The sequence below is a fragment of the Erpetoichthys calabaricus genome, chromosome 2, assembly GCF_900747795.2.
Source record: "Erpetoichthys calabaricus chromosome 2, fErpCal1.3, whole genome shotgun sequence".
Taxonomy (NCBI): domain Eukaryota; kingdom Metazoa; phylum Chordata; class Cladistia; order Polypteriformes; family Polypteridae; genus Erpetoichthys; species Erpetoichthys calabaricus.
Window position 1 is genome coordinate 198,863,985 of NC_041395.2, and position 15,613 is coordinate 198,879,597.

A 15,613-nucleotide genomic window follows, 5' to 3' on the forward strand; every position below is an offset into this window, starting at 1 on the left:
AAAATTCGATATGTCTGAGAAACTGGTGCGAGATTGAAGGAAGCAAGAAGATGTAAATAAAAAAAATTTAACTGTTTTATTTTTGAACGGGCGTACAAGTCAGGGTCTGATTTTATCATCGATTTTTCGGGTTTCAAGACCTGACTTATACGCGAGTATATATGGGTAAATGAAAATTTCAGAACATGTTAATGACTATCTTCAAAATGAGTCAAAACAAACTAAGATTGAATATGGCAGATTGTAAATGGCACATTTAGCCCTAAAGATTAGCAGTTTGTGTTTAATTCAAGTGCTTCATTAAAAGAGAATGATCACATACATTACATTCAGAAAGTATTCAGAACCCTTCGCTTTTTTCACGTTTTGTTATTTTGTAGCCTTATGCTAAAATCATTTAAATTATTTTTTTCTCCCTCATCAAGCAACACTAAATATCCCAGAATGACAGAGTGAAAACAGGATTTTAGAAATTTTTGCAAATGTATTAAAAATAAAAAACTGAAATCTCACATTGACACAAGTGTTCAGGCCCTTTCTCAGCACTTTAAAGCACCACTGGCAGCAGTCACTGCCTGGAGCTTTCTTGGTTATGACATGACAATCATCACACATGTGGATTTTGGGATTTTTCTGCCATTCTTCTAGGCAGATCCCCTCAAGATCTACAAGAATGAATGAAAGCCACCAGTGGACAGCTTATTCTCAGGTTCTCTCCAGAGATGTTCGACTATGTTCAAGTCCGAGCTCTGGATGGGCTACTCAAGGACATTCCCAGAGTTGCTCTGAAGCCACTCCTTTATTGTCTTTACTTTGCACTTAGGCTCATTATCCTGTTAGCAGGTGGACCCCAGACTTGGGTCCGAAGAAATCTGCAGCAGGTGTTCATTAAGAGTCTCTCTGTACTTTGCTCTGTTCAGCTTTCCATTGAGACCGACTAGTCTCCACAGACACTGCTGCTGAAAAACAACCTCACAACATGATGCTCCCACCACCATGATTCACCACTGGAATGGTATTGTACAGATGTTGAGCAGTGCTTTGCTTCCTCCAGACATGACACTTATAATTGAGGCCAAATAGTCCAATCTTGGTTTCGTCAGAGAATCTCGTTTCTAATAGTCTGAGTGTAGTTTAGGTCCTTTTTTACAAACTCCAAGTTGGCTTTCATGTGTCTTTTACTGAAGAAAGGCTTCCATGCAGGGCTGCAATGTTGTCTGTCCTTCTGGAAGTTTCATCCAGCTCATATTGGTTCCTGGTGCCCAAATCCATCTTCACACCGCCCAGACCTTATATGACTAATCAATTTGGCTTTACCAAGAGTCATGGTTCTTCCAAACTTTATCTATTTAAAAATTATGAAGGCCACTGTGTTGTTGGGTACCTTAAATGCTGCAGATTGTTTTTCTAGCATTTCGCAGATCTGTGCCTTGACACAATCACATCTCTAAGCTCTGCAGGCATTTTCTTCATGGCTTGGGTTTTTCTCTGATATACACTGTCAACTGTAGGACCTGCTATAGATGATTGTGTGCCTTTCATAATAATGTCTATTCAATTGAACTGACCACAAGTGGACGCCAAAGAAGATGTATAAAAATCTCAACTACGATCAATAGAACAAGATGCCCCAGAAATAAATCTGATTTATTACAGCAAAGGGTCAATCTTGCTTGATGAGGGCAAAATAAACTGAAATGATTTCAGAATAAGGCTGCAATGTAAAAACTCTGAAAGCAGTGAAGGGGTTTGAATACTTACTGAATTCATTGTATGTGACATACCTGATCCAAGAAATATATAGAAATAATAAGCATCATTGGAGTTTAGCAACTTTATTACTCTACTATAAGTGTAATACAATAAATTATTCCTAAATATTCACTTCTTTTAGCCAGACATCGTAATATTTTATGAACAGAAAAATCAAAAGATGTATTTTTCATATAGCATTGTAACAGAATTTACAATTAAGCAAAAGAGAATTTATCTTCTCTTTACAAACCAATGACCTGCTCATCTGGTCTGAATGAGCAGATACAACACAGAAATGTTCTCCCTCTGTCTATTAGTTATAGTAAAATTTCATGTGACAGAAGAGGAGAAAGGCAAATGTGAAAATTTACATTAGGAAATCATTCATATATCAATTTACATGAGTTCTTGATGGTGCAGGAGAAGGGTTTAAATTGACTTTACAAATATGAAACTGTGGGGCACCAACAGTGTTACAATGCTATGGCAATATGACCTAAAGTGGTTCCTCAATAGCTATTGTGAATACCTTAGAAATTGCCTTTCAGAAATTCTTCTTTGCACATTTCAGATTCTCTCAAGGTTTAAAAAATCTGAAATTTTTATTTGTGACATCTACCTTGCTTCTGATGTAGCCTGAACAGGCTGCAGCTCCTACAACCATGAACAAAACAGTGTGTGCAGATAAGGATGAACAGAAATTTCAATGAGAGACAAATGCTCATTTTAATGAATCTAAATATTGAATAGATAGTCAAATCAAATGTAACAAAAGCTTTTAATAATCTAATGTTCCTGTTTAGGTCAGCTTTAATGGAGCAACAGTCAAACATTTAAGTGCAAGCCAGATTCCCACAGAAGCATTAGTACAAAGAAGCCAATAACTTGCAGCATGAGACTGTCTACCAAAACATTTTTGTTACTGTTTTGGTATAAACTGAATAAATTTTCTTCAGGGATAAATGCAGGCTAGCTCTTTTTGAACTACCTAGCAAAGCCAGTACAGCGATTTCTTCACACAAGTGAACAATGTTACCTGAAAATAATAGGTGTGACTGAAACATTGTGCAGTTCCGTATACTTATATATGAATTACATCCAAAGGACGTCCAGCACACACAGTACATGACAAGCAATGTTTCTGATTGGAAGAATGTCTGAGAAAGACACACCTGACATATTCATGACCCCAAGATGCCAGCTCCTCCTGAGAGCCCAGAAGTCGGTATTTCAAACATTCCCGATCACCACTCATTGTCATTGCCAGGACAGATACAACATCTGCACAAAAACGCTAAAAAAAAATAAAAAAAAAAAGTTTAAAAAGATAACTCCAGCAATCAAGTGACATTTCTTTAATAAAATGTAAATCAATGCTGTATTAATATTAATAGTTATAGAATCCCTCTTGTCAGTGGTAATAGGTTATGCTCTATGCTCCCCTTATGGATAAGCCATCTATTTTTTTTTGTTCCAAACATCATGGACACATCTTGTCTTCTTGTGAAGTTACTGCGGATTTATTATTTTTGTACTGTCATATTTTCCAAAATCATTGTTCTCACGTTCAGTCTTGGGGAAACACTGTGGCTGCAGGCTTTTGTTCCAAACAGTTTCATAATTAGTGAGTCATTATTCCTTTAATTCAGGGGTGTCCAACTCCAGTCCTGGTGGCCACAGTGGCTGTAGGTTTTCATTTAACCCTTTTCCTAATCAGCGAGCAGTTTTCACTGCTAATTAACTCCTTTCCCCTTCATTTTAAAAGCCCTGTTGATTCAGTCCTCTGAATTGATTTGTTTCTTCATTAAATTACATCCAAACAGAAATGAGATGTGAAACAAGCCAACAGATGAACAGCTAAAATGGAACGTCAACCTCCAATCAATTTCACTCCAACCAGTTACTTAATGAGAAGCCAATTCTTGCTGTTAATTAAAGCCGCTATTGAATGTCATGACTTGTTGCTGCTCTCATTCTGCCACAGCAGACTGTTGATATTCTGTTTTTTCTAAGACCACTGTCAAGATGTTTTGGTGACCTGAGCAGACCAACATGACAGAGACCTTCACCTTTCTTTATTTTCCGGTTAGCTGGTTATGTGGCTGCTTGTTTTGTGTCTCATTATTGTTTGGCTGTTCATTACGGAAAAAGTAACAACTAAGGGGTCTGAGTCACATCAATTAAAACTAAGGCAAAACAAGTTAATCAGCAGCAAAAACAGCTCTCTAATTAAGAAGATGGTTAGAATGAAAACCTGCAGCCATTGCTGCCCACCAGGACCGGAGTTGGACACCCTTACTCTAATTGGTCTCATTGCTTAGTTAGCAGGCTTTTTATTTTTCTTCTCTTATTTAACATTCAGCAAAGAATAGTAACAGAGGACTACATTTATAATAAATTTGAAAATTCAAAAACAGCTCTCTAATTAAGAAGATGGTTAGAACGAAAACCTGCAGCCGTTGCTGCCCACCAGGAACGGAGTTGGACACCCTTACTCTAATTGGTCTCATTGCTTAGTTAGCAGGCTTTTTATTTTTCTTCTCTTATTTAACATTCAGTAAAGAATAGTAACAAAGGACAAAATTTATAATAAATTTGAAAATTGTACTTTTGCAATATAGCTTAACTCTTTTTGTCATTTCCTTATTAATTCATATTATCTGTTCCCTTGACTGTAACATAACAGTTAATGACAGAAAAGCAAACACAAGGTAAATGATAATGAATGCTGAAAGAACAAACAGAAAACTTGTAGGAAAATCTTAGAAAAAAAAGATTAAAAAAAATTGTCTGTGTAACATATAGAAATCTTTGTTACATTCCAATCAACATTTGACAAACCCAGATTTGCAGTATTTACACTGAAACAAAAACACAAATTATAGCATTTAATTAAAAACAGAATTTGGTTACCATGAAAACCTGCCAAAGGAGGGGCACCCTTTACTAAACTTGGGAAGCACTGTTCTAAAACACTGCTGAGAGACTATTTACTCAGGACATTTCTGGGCATTACTCCAGCTAAGTGACGAGCACCAGAACTAAGGCACATACTGTAGCTAGGGTCATCTCATTGTAAGACAGGTGCCACATTGAAATAAGCAGCACTAGTTATCTGTGATAAAACTGTATTTACATCAAATTGATACCTCTCCCTCAGTAAAAGAAATAAGACATGCAAGAAATCAATGAAACACCTCTTACAAAGAAGAATAAACATAACAGTTTAAGCAAATACAGGGTAATATGCTACAATTGAAAGAATCAAAAACATTTATCAGTTCTCCAATCCATTTGCTTCTAATTTTGTCATTTACAAATGAATTGTGATTTATTCCATGCCTGCTTCTCACCTTGTTTTCACCTACAGCCATGCGATCATAGATTTCCTTTAGTTTGCCATAGTGTGGACGTAAGAATTTGAGAGGTTTGGGCACTGATGTCATTGAAGTGGTGGAGGATCGAATCTGTCTGCGCAGTTCTTCCAGGGCTGGCCGGTAGAGGGACGAATCTCCTTCCTATTACAAAAAAAAAGATGCAAGAGAAAGGGTTCTCATCATTCCCATACAAACATTAACTCTAACTCCCTCCAGTGAAAAAAATGTTTGTAGAAAATCTCACATTTAATATTTGGCCCTTAATAAATAGAAAACTGCATAGTTTTCTACATTAGAAAAAATAAATAAATGCTAAGCACCTGAGGCTCTTTAATAACACTGCAGAGATAAAAGGCAGAAAATGTTAAGTTTCATAAGTTAAACAGCCTTGCATGAAGGTTCTACTGTTTAAGGTAATTCACTGCGTTGAATTCACATCTGCTCACACAACTTAAAGGAAAGGCTCTTGATGGTCAAGTACTTACGCTTAATCTCTCTACCAACATTTCCAGCTCTTCCTGTAATTGCTTGTCTTCTTCAGACTGTAAAAAGACATACAATAAATTCTCTTAGGGCACGTGACAGAATACCTTAAAGTATGAGGAAAAATAAAAAAAAAAATGGTATGGGATGGACCATACAGTACTTCCAAGTAAATTTCACTTTAATACCGGAGGAAATCGCTCAAACAGAGATTCTACAATATAATAAAATCAATTGTACAGTATAAAAATATACAATCAAGTACATTACTGTATCTTTATTATGTACACAAATAAATGTACAGCAAAATGAACAAGAAATTGAATTAAGTGAACAACTTATATATTTAACTTCAAACTAAATACATGGGATGAAATAAAGTAAATAAGCTGCACAGATAGGCACAGGGTGGCTTATTGCTTCTGAAAAAAATTAACCTTTAAGGATCTACTGTGAGGTGTATGTGTGTGTTTGTATACCTACATTCTTTTTCTTCATGACCCAGCATATGCTCTGCTAGGGCAAGCAAGCTGTCAGATATCTACACTTATACATTTATTCGAGTATGTGTGCACGTGCCACCATGTATGCATATACGTATATTTAAATAAACCATGTAACTACTTGTGCAAATATTATGCAAATGAATTGCTCTAGTCATGTAACTAAACAGAGCAGAATGAAAATATCCTGGTTAAATTATACAATTTCTACAGCAGTTTTTAAGAATATGGAGATAAGTACTTTTGTTTGAAAAAGAGAGATCAGTTTTTGGGTAAGTTATCTTTGCACATAAGTTTCTACTTGATGTTTTGAACATTACTGAATCAGAATCTGAACTTAACTTGATAGAGAGTTTTTGACCCTATCACCAAATTTCCTTTCGTCTGAAAGTAAAATTAGTCCAACTGATTAATTAGTTCTTGTTAGTGGAGTCTGCATGCATTTGAGTATGATAGATCTGCAGGTTTTCATTTGCATATAAAATTAAACACAAATTATAGACAGGACAAACCATATAACTTAACAAAAATTATACCGACACACACATTACATATACTGTATATATAAAGAAAACAAAACCTGTAAGCATGCGTTATTGTGTGATAGCTGCCTAATGTGCTTTATCTTTACAACATAACAATAAAGCCTTGCTTTTGATATATACATATTAAAATAAGTAGTGATATTTGTATCAGAGAAACACTAACTTTTAAAAGTGCTGCAGTTAGATGAATGGTACTAAAATGTTATAACCATAAAAGAATTTAAATCAGACATTAAAATACTGTCCTATTATAGTCTACATCTTAGCAACCATATTCAACTCCCATTCTTATGAGCACCTTTCAATATTAAATGACAGTCAAAAGTAATTTTTCCCCAATGTTAGTTATGAGATTAATATTATTATTATTAATACAAGATATGATCCTGCAAAAATGAGACTGGCACTACCTCACCTGAATAGTATCATAGTTTAAAGGATACCAACACCCTTCCTCTGGATATTGGAATCAATGGGATATGTTAAGTCATGGCTTCTCTGCATTAACTGATGGGTCCAGTGTCAGGGTCTGTTTTCTAGATTAAGTTCACTTTTCACTATTAAATGGCAGTAAACATCTTTGAACAGTCTGCTTAAAGAAACAGAATGTTCCAGATTCAGGGAAGGAAGACAGAAATTACTTACTAGTCATGGAGACACAGAGTGGCAGTTTGTGGTATGTTTATTAGAACATGTAATTAAGAATTTCACTGTGCTCTGTACATGTAATACTAATGGCCCTACTGCTAGTAATCTATTTATTATCAATTGCACATAACCCAATTTAAAACTGCATGGAACCAGAGCCTTTCCAAGCAGTACTGGGTGCAAAGTTGGAAATGACCTTGGATTTGATACCAGTCCCTACAGGGCACACTTAAGCATTCACCTATTAACACTTACACCATGTCAATCTGTAACTGCGAATTAACCGGTTTGGGAGGAAAATCAAGACAGACAGTGAGTAGGGCTGGGATTTGGACCAGAGACTCTAGAACAGTATCTAGAAATATATTCATTTTAACATTGTTCTTCTTTCTAACCAGAATATGGGGGCTTAATGCTTTTTTTCTTTACTATCAAATCAAAAATTGAGCTTTACACAGTACTCATAGCCCAATTTAAGGGTCAAGTGCCCATAATGAACCACAAGAAGAAAAACTACACTTGCATAAATTAATAGGTCTGCATGGATGGTTATCTGCCAGGTAATGCGTGGTTGGTCGGCCAGTTGGCAAACATCTGTCACATCATCTCAGTTTCAAGAAACAGATCACTGATATGATAACAGTACCTGCAAAATATTTAAACCTGATGAGCTCCAATTAGGATGAAACACGTGTTGTGTACTCTTGGTGTTATTTGGCAGGTAATCTGTCACTTATATAAATAAAAAAAGCAAAAACCCTTACTAGATATGTATTGTGAAAAAAAACGGGAAATTGCTGGGTCGTTTTATCACATTTTAAGCAAGTCTAAAATAGCCAAGAGAACAAATTGCAGTTCCACTTGACAAACATATTCCACTGTGGGCTTTGACCAAATTTCAAAACCTGCTAATAATTTAACTTCACAGGGCCCCAGGCAGTATACCGATTTTTATGGTTGAAAGGCAGAAACACCGTTTGCTCTGTCAAGAGTCGGAGGGCCTCCGCTGGTCACAGGGTCCTAATCCTTGGTTTAATTCGTACTGCGTAAGCAATGGGCATTAACATTTTAAACCCACTTCACTGAAATTATTGATGTTACATTTTTAAACCCATTTCACTGAAATCATTGGGGGGTGCAGGACCCTGTCCTACTAATATCAGGCGCAAGCGTTTACGCAGCCCTGGACATTATGTTGAAATGAATGCACTGTTTCCAAGTCAACTGTTTGGTTTTTTTGCCGCGCCTAAACAACGGAATCTCAAAAGCAATTCCATCTATTACTTGGATACGCTGTCCTGTTTCTTTGTGCTCCGAGTTACACAAATTCTGGCTGTGGTTTTCGATTGCGGAGTTACACCGATATTGGCTCGAAACGGGGGGTGGGGGCTAAGAGTGTTGACAACATCCCGCCCGCCCATCATAGACTTTGCTGCCCTGCGCGATCGCCCGGTTTATCTATATGGTAGGTCAACTGTGCTTGAACATCACAGTTTAGCGTGTCACTCCTTTGTTTTACACTGGAACAAGGAAACACATTGAGCTTGGCACCAGGGGCTCCCCCGAGTCGAACAGTGATAGCAGGGCGCCAGCCAATCCGTGGTCAGCCCCATTTGAGCTTATAATCAGATATACTCGAACAGTACGCAGTTTCCAGTAAACCTCACACACACACACACCTTTGGGATGCTGCTGAAACAAAGTGATTTAAGAGAACGCGAACAGACGCAGTGAGAACGGACATAAGTACTCCACAATGTTGCACCCGTAGTCAGTCTGAAACCATAAAAAATGTTACTCTAAAATGGGACGGCAGTTTTTTATACATACAGATAACATTAGATGAACAATTTTCTTTCATTCCTAAGTGTCAGAGCCGAGTGGCAAGAAAATGTGTTGACTTCCCTAAGCAACTGTTATAAAGTGGCCGTGTCTGATCATTTAAGGGGGTGTCACTATGAACTAACGTGCGCTGGATACGGACACATTCAGATCTTCAAATCTTTTCGCTGAATCGCATCACACGGCAATAATTTACGTACTTGTGCTCTTAGTTGCTTAACGCGGGTAATCTTTTGTTATTACTAAAGGAATAATTAATACTTGCATTATTATGTAATAATAAGATCCACATGACGTTCAATACTACACATCAGACTTAAAGACTCTTTGTGTCGAATAATCTAAGTGTCATTCTGTTCGATCGCCAGCAAATCCCATGGTTTACAACATGGTCATATGATGCCACTGCTCAGGTTATTTTTCTCTAGTCCAGTGGACCTACTGACCCTCGTCAAATTTAAAATACCCTGTGAAAACGGGGGCCTGCTCTACTAAGGAAGAGCCGTGACTCAGGTGTTCGGAGACCGAAGCGGCCCTGCTTCCGCCAGCAATCCTCCACGCGTAAATAGGAAGATCGAGCTCCTGCCCTCACCAGTTCTTGCTCTTCTTTCTTATCTTTGTCTTTGGCAACATTTGCAGGTCCGCTCCGTTCCGACTTGTCCCTCTGTATCTCATCTTTGTTGGGACTCTGTTGCTCCATGGCTGTGCTACTAGTTGTCCAAGTACAGCCTGCCGGGCCGTGAAGCACACTGGGAAAGCGAGACCGCCGGACGGTAGCCGAACAAAGACATACTGCACGAAGCAGGCGGTGCTTCAATGAAGCGTTTTTGGAGCGGCTCATAAGTAAACCCACACATACCAGAAATCTGTTTTTCATGGCCTGCTGAGATAGTCACAAGGAGTGCGTGCCATTTTGAGTTACGTGATGATTTTTTTTGTTTGTAACAAATTCGTAATAATGTTTTTAAAAGAATTTAGCTAATTATTATAACAGTCACAATGGTCATCGTCTAACCCTCTGTAAAGAGTACCGCGGCCAACTCTTCAAAATACCCTTCAAATAAGAACTCATCTTTGGCAGACACCCTGTGTTTCAGGAGCCAGGGACAGAAGCCGGACAGTCTGATAGTTAGGTAACTGTCTCTATGAGATCCTGGTCTCTACAATAAGGAATACACGTATAGCTTTCCAGAAGAGAAAGTGGCTTCGCACAAACTAGAATTCATTTGTAACCCCATCTAACAGTTGAAAATTGACCAAAAGTTCCCATAGTGGAAAAAGGCTTTCCCACGTATTTCAAAAGGTAGGCATATGTGGAACTGATATGAACTGGAGTATAGAGGAATATTTAGATCATAAATAAATAAGTCATAACCCAGATTGCAAGTACAAATAACAGCAACAACATTTATTTCTGTTTTCAAACAGAGAATTCAGTTCAAAGTGATTTATAAGATGTCAAAGAAATAGTTGAAAAGAAAAAAAAATAAAATTAGATAAAAATAATAAATAAATAATAAAAAGTAATCAATATTGACTTTCATAAAACATCCATCCATTTTCCAACCTGCTGAATCTAAACACAGGGTCACAGGGGTCTGCTGGAGCCAATCCCAGCCAACACAGGGCACAAGGCAGGCAGCCAACCCACTGCAGGACACACACACACACAGCCACACACCAAGCACACACTAGGGCCAATTTAGAATCGCCAAACGACCTAACCTGCATGTCTTTGGACTGTGGGAGAAAACCACAGCAAACCCACACGGGGAGAACATGCAAACTCCACGTAGGGAGGACCCGGGTCTCCCTAATGCAAGGCAGCAGCGCTACCACTGCGCCACTCTTACATAAAACATAATTAGTAAAAATGTAGAGCCCTTATATATAGTATTGTTTTTTAAGTCTTTAAATATAAATCCAATAATAAACTGAGAAAAAAAGGGAAATCTCCAGGAGTTACTAGGCCAGAAGATCTCCCAGTCCCCACTGGGCATAAATGCACTTAAATCATTTCTCATTGTTTTTTGTTTTAATGGTGGTGGTGGAAAAGTCACTGCAGAAAAAAATGGAAAAGAAAGCAGAGAAAACCAGAGATTAGTAAAGATTGCAAATCCATGAAGAATATGATAATTATATGCATGTATAGCCTATTAGAAATACAGCTTAAATGTAGCTACGAAAAAAACAAATTAAAAAAGGGGTCTGTTAGTAGTTTTTTAAAGTGATCCATGGTGTTTGCCAGGTGTATCTTTGTTGGTGAAGTGTCCCTGATTTTTGGTGTAAAGCAACAAAACACTGACTTACCACTTCTTTTATGCTTAGCTCTTGGAGTTATAAACTGACTGTTTTAGAAAATCTAAGGTTATGACTTGGAATGTAGGGGGGCAGGCAGTGCCAGTTGAAGCCCTTATGAAGCCTTAGGTGGTTTCCAGAGCATACATCCCTTGAATTTTCAAAGCATACATTCAGTATTCTTGGTAAACTTCTTGGGGTTGAGGAGTCTCCCATGGTGTCTGAAGCTCACGCCCCTTGAGTTACCAAAACGGTGCCCCTTGGTGTCCATAGCATATAGGGGGATTCCAGAGTGAATGCTGCATGAGTTTCATAAATGGCACCCCTTGGACAATATTGTCCAAAATATAGGAAGGAGCAAGCCTATTTACAGCTTTTATATACCACTACCTGTGCTACCTGGCTAAGATGAGTTAAAATCTAAGTAATCACATGGATCTTAGTGTTAACGTTTGCAGTGTACAATTTATTTGAATGTATTTTTTAATGCATGTGGTAATAAAATTTCTTCTATTTGTCATTCCAACAGATGGTGCATCACAAACATTTATAGTAATCAAATGCATCACTTCAAAAGTTTGTTATGTGCTATCTGTTGAATGACAAATGCAATGCATATGTCTCAGCTGTTTGACATTTGCATATGCATATCTGTATGTCATTGTTGTATGCCATTTGGTATGGGATTCATAACAAATGTGTGTGATGTGCTATCTGTTGAAATGACAGAGAAAAGCAGGCAGATGGACACTCAGGCACTTATCTTTTTGTTAAGGTGAATTAGTAGTATAGTAAAATAATTTCTGAAGGACAGTAGTAACCAGTGTAACAGTATTAAAACAGGTGAGGTGTGCTCAAATTGTATTTTTCTAGTCACAATTCATATTTTAACATTTCTTCCTTAGGTAGTCCAATTAGGAGTGCATTATTGTAATCTAGTCAACCTAAAACAAAAGCGCAAATTAATTTCTCAGCATCTTACAGTGTTATAAGAAGTCTAACTTTTGCAGTACCTCTGATTTGCCTTTTAATGTAAGGGATTAAGTTTATTTTTAATGCCCTCATTATTTCCTTTTTTGAGATCCACTAATATATTTCTGTTTTTTTTCCTTATTTAGCTTGAGGGAATTACTACTCATCCATTTAGAAATATAAGTAAAACATTGGATCAGAGAGCCCAGAGCGTCAGGGTGGTAGCTCACCTATAGCTGTGGTAGTTCACCTTGTGTTTTGAGATAATCTGGTCTAATGTGAGTATGTAGAATGAATAATAATTAAATGTGTCACGAAATATATTTTTGTCGCATATTTCCTTATGTATTTATTTAAATATTTCTTCATTTACTTATTTCAATGACACATCATCCAACCTGAAATAAGCCCTGAAATGAAAATTGTCACCTGTGGTAGTTAAAGTTGAAAGGGTGGGTTCTAGTGATGACTGTTTTTTGATTGGTGAATCATATGCAGAGTGGATGTATGCATTTTGCTTGACTAGGGTATCCTGTGGGTCATGTGTATGCTCAAAGCTGAGACTGTGCACTTTGGATAGGAGTGTAAGAAAAAGGTCCCCAGATTTACTATGCAAAGTGGTTACTTCTAATTCAATAAACTCCAAATTCAACAATAGGAGTTTGCATCTGAAGTGTCTACTGTAAATCTGGCGCTTGATGGCTTGCTGAAGGTTTATATTTACTCTACTAACAATTTGTCAATCAAAAAACAGTACTTGCTAAAACTTGCTCTGTCAGTTTTGATAAGTGAATGTGGCACTATTATTTCTGGTGTTATTTCATATAATATGCAGAATCAGTGAAATAAATAAATGAAGAAATAATTGAATCAATACATAAAGAAATCCATCCATTATCAACCCACTAGAAATAAAAAGCAAAAATATAAATTTCGTGACACAATTCATTATTTATGCTCACATATCATGTTATTATTTTTTTATTTATTGTCATATTTCATAGTACATTTATTTATTTATTGATTGATTTGTTTGTTTTTGTCTGAAATAGTCCTCGACATTGGAGGTAAAGACTGAGCTTGATGTACTTACCTTTTAACGCCAGTTCAGAGGTCTATTTTTTGGCATTCCTATCTGGAAGGATGGAGGGCAGTTCTGGATGAGCACCTAGCAGAGGTACGGGTGAATGTCACCTGCATCCACACCATTCACACACACATAAGGAAAAGAGGGTGTTATTGAGGTACCTGACTATCAATTCTTCCAGGAATTGTTGATAGTGTCATACATTTTCTACATACTGAAGTTATTCAGTTTATTAAGGTTTGTGTTTTCTGATAATGGGTGGCATGGTGGTTCATTTGGTGGCACTTATGCCTCATAGCTTCAAGAGCCTTATTCTAAATTTCACCGTAGACACAGTTTGTTTCAAGTTTTCATGGTCTCTATGGGTTTTTCTCAAACATCCCAAGGACATGTGGGTTAGAGAGCAGCAGCTCTAAATTATCTTTGTGAGTGAATGTGGGAGGAGGTGTGAGACCCGGAATGTCATCAATTGTTACATTCCACTCTGTGCCCGATTTTCAGTGAATCAACTCTAGCCACCAACATCCCTGTATTTGAATTGGCAGATTCGCAAAACAAGTGACTGATGTTTTTTGACAGTACTCTACTTGTTTAAATTCATACCAATAAGCACATTTTAATTTCATATGGAAGTAGAGTTGAGTACTGACTGAGGTGCAGATGAACCTCCAACTCAGTTTTTGATTATAGACCTGTCAACATGTATTGGCTTGAGTTTTGCATATCTGTAATTATATTGCATTTTCATAAGAAGTTTTTGTTTCTGCATCTGCTTGTTAAAGTAAACAGAATTTGTTTGATTTTATGTTACAGTACCTGTATAAGCTTATAGGTTATTATTATCACATGTACAAAATACAGTGAAATGCACATCCTAATCAACATTCATATTCAAGTTCAAGTTATATTTGCCATTGAAAACAATACATTGGCATTGTTACCCACTTGTTACTATGGTATCAAACAAAACATGATAACAAACCCCACTAATTAGCTTTTTCTTTTTAGAACATAAAAAAACACGTGATAGTATGGTAGCTGCCTTTTACAGGAATTCTCTCTCTTCATCTTTTTCTTTTACAGTTATTAATCAATTTATTTATTCATTATTCATATTAAGATGATATCTCTGGATTATTACTATCAACTTTAGATGAATTTCTAAATTGAAGATATGCTGCTGTCATCACAGATGCAGATCCATCTCAACTGCCATCTGGACAAGCTGTGAACTTGAAAGATGTCACAGAGTGAATGAACAGGAACAGAAAGATCTGAAGGCTACTTACGTCTATAACATCTGTAAATGTAAGAGACTCTAAGAACTCTCACAGAGAGTTCAGGTACTGTGGCATTTGTTTATTGTGGAAAACCAGTTTAAACATCTTATTTCAGACACTATTTTAATGCTGGATGAGTTTCATCTGATACAATTAGACAGAGTGCAAAACGCAACATTGGGACTGGAAATGGGAGATTATGTAATGGTGAAAAGCAAACAATTAAAACAAATATTTGGTATCCAGTCATTGAAATACAGAATGAATTCATTCACATTACTGCCTAGGGAGATACATAATTCACTTTGTATTAATATTGTAATGAATGAATCATTCTGACCTTAGAATGCTGGTGAATTTACTAGGGGGGCACTGGAACAAACTAACTTCAATTAACATGTTCTATTTGTGGGCATAACAAGCTGGACCTGTTCTACTCAAATGTCAGTGTCTTTAAATGAAAACCCATAGTACAACTGAGTAGATCTGACCATCTTACTGCCACCTACAAGCCTGTGAGTCCATAGCAGCAGCTCTCTCAATCAAGCCAGAAGTTCCTATGTGTGGTTGTTTTTTTATATATATTACTATAAGTAAGACTTTCACATCAATTTGCACTATGTGAGCGACGGACACTGAGCAGGCTCCTGTCAATCATGGAGAATCCACTGCATCCACTAAACAGTATCATTTCCAGACAGAGGAGCAGCTTCAGCGACAGACTGCTGTCACTGTCCTGTTCCACTGACAGACTGAGGAGATCGTTCCTCCCCCAAACTATGCGACTCTTCAATTCCACCTGGGGGGGTAAACGTTAACATTA

General features: G+C 37.1%; 1 protein-coding gene across 1 annotated transcript in view; it reads right to left on the minus strand.

The window, feature by feature from the left end:
• Positions 1-9,914, minus strand: part of psmd2 (proteasome 26S subunit ubiquitin receptor, non-ATPase 2) — a 30,477-nt gene extending 20,563 nt beyond the window's left edge. Inside the window, exons 1-4 of the mRNA XM_028794993.2 lie at positions 9,746-9,914; positions 5,618-5,674; positions 5,109-5,273; positions 2,928-3,049 (exon numbers count right to left, since the gene is read on the minus strand). Coding sequence (XP_028650826.1) covers positions 2,928-3,049; positions 5,109-5,273; positions 5,618-5,674; positions 9,746-9,853 — 452 coding nt within the window. The 5' untranslated portion in view covers positions 9,854-9,914. The remainder of the gene's footprint in view (positions 1-2,927; positions 3,050-5,108; positions 5,274-5,617; positions 5,675-9,745) is intronic.
• Positions 9,915-15,613: the final 5,699 nt, after the last annotated feature.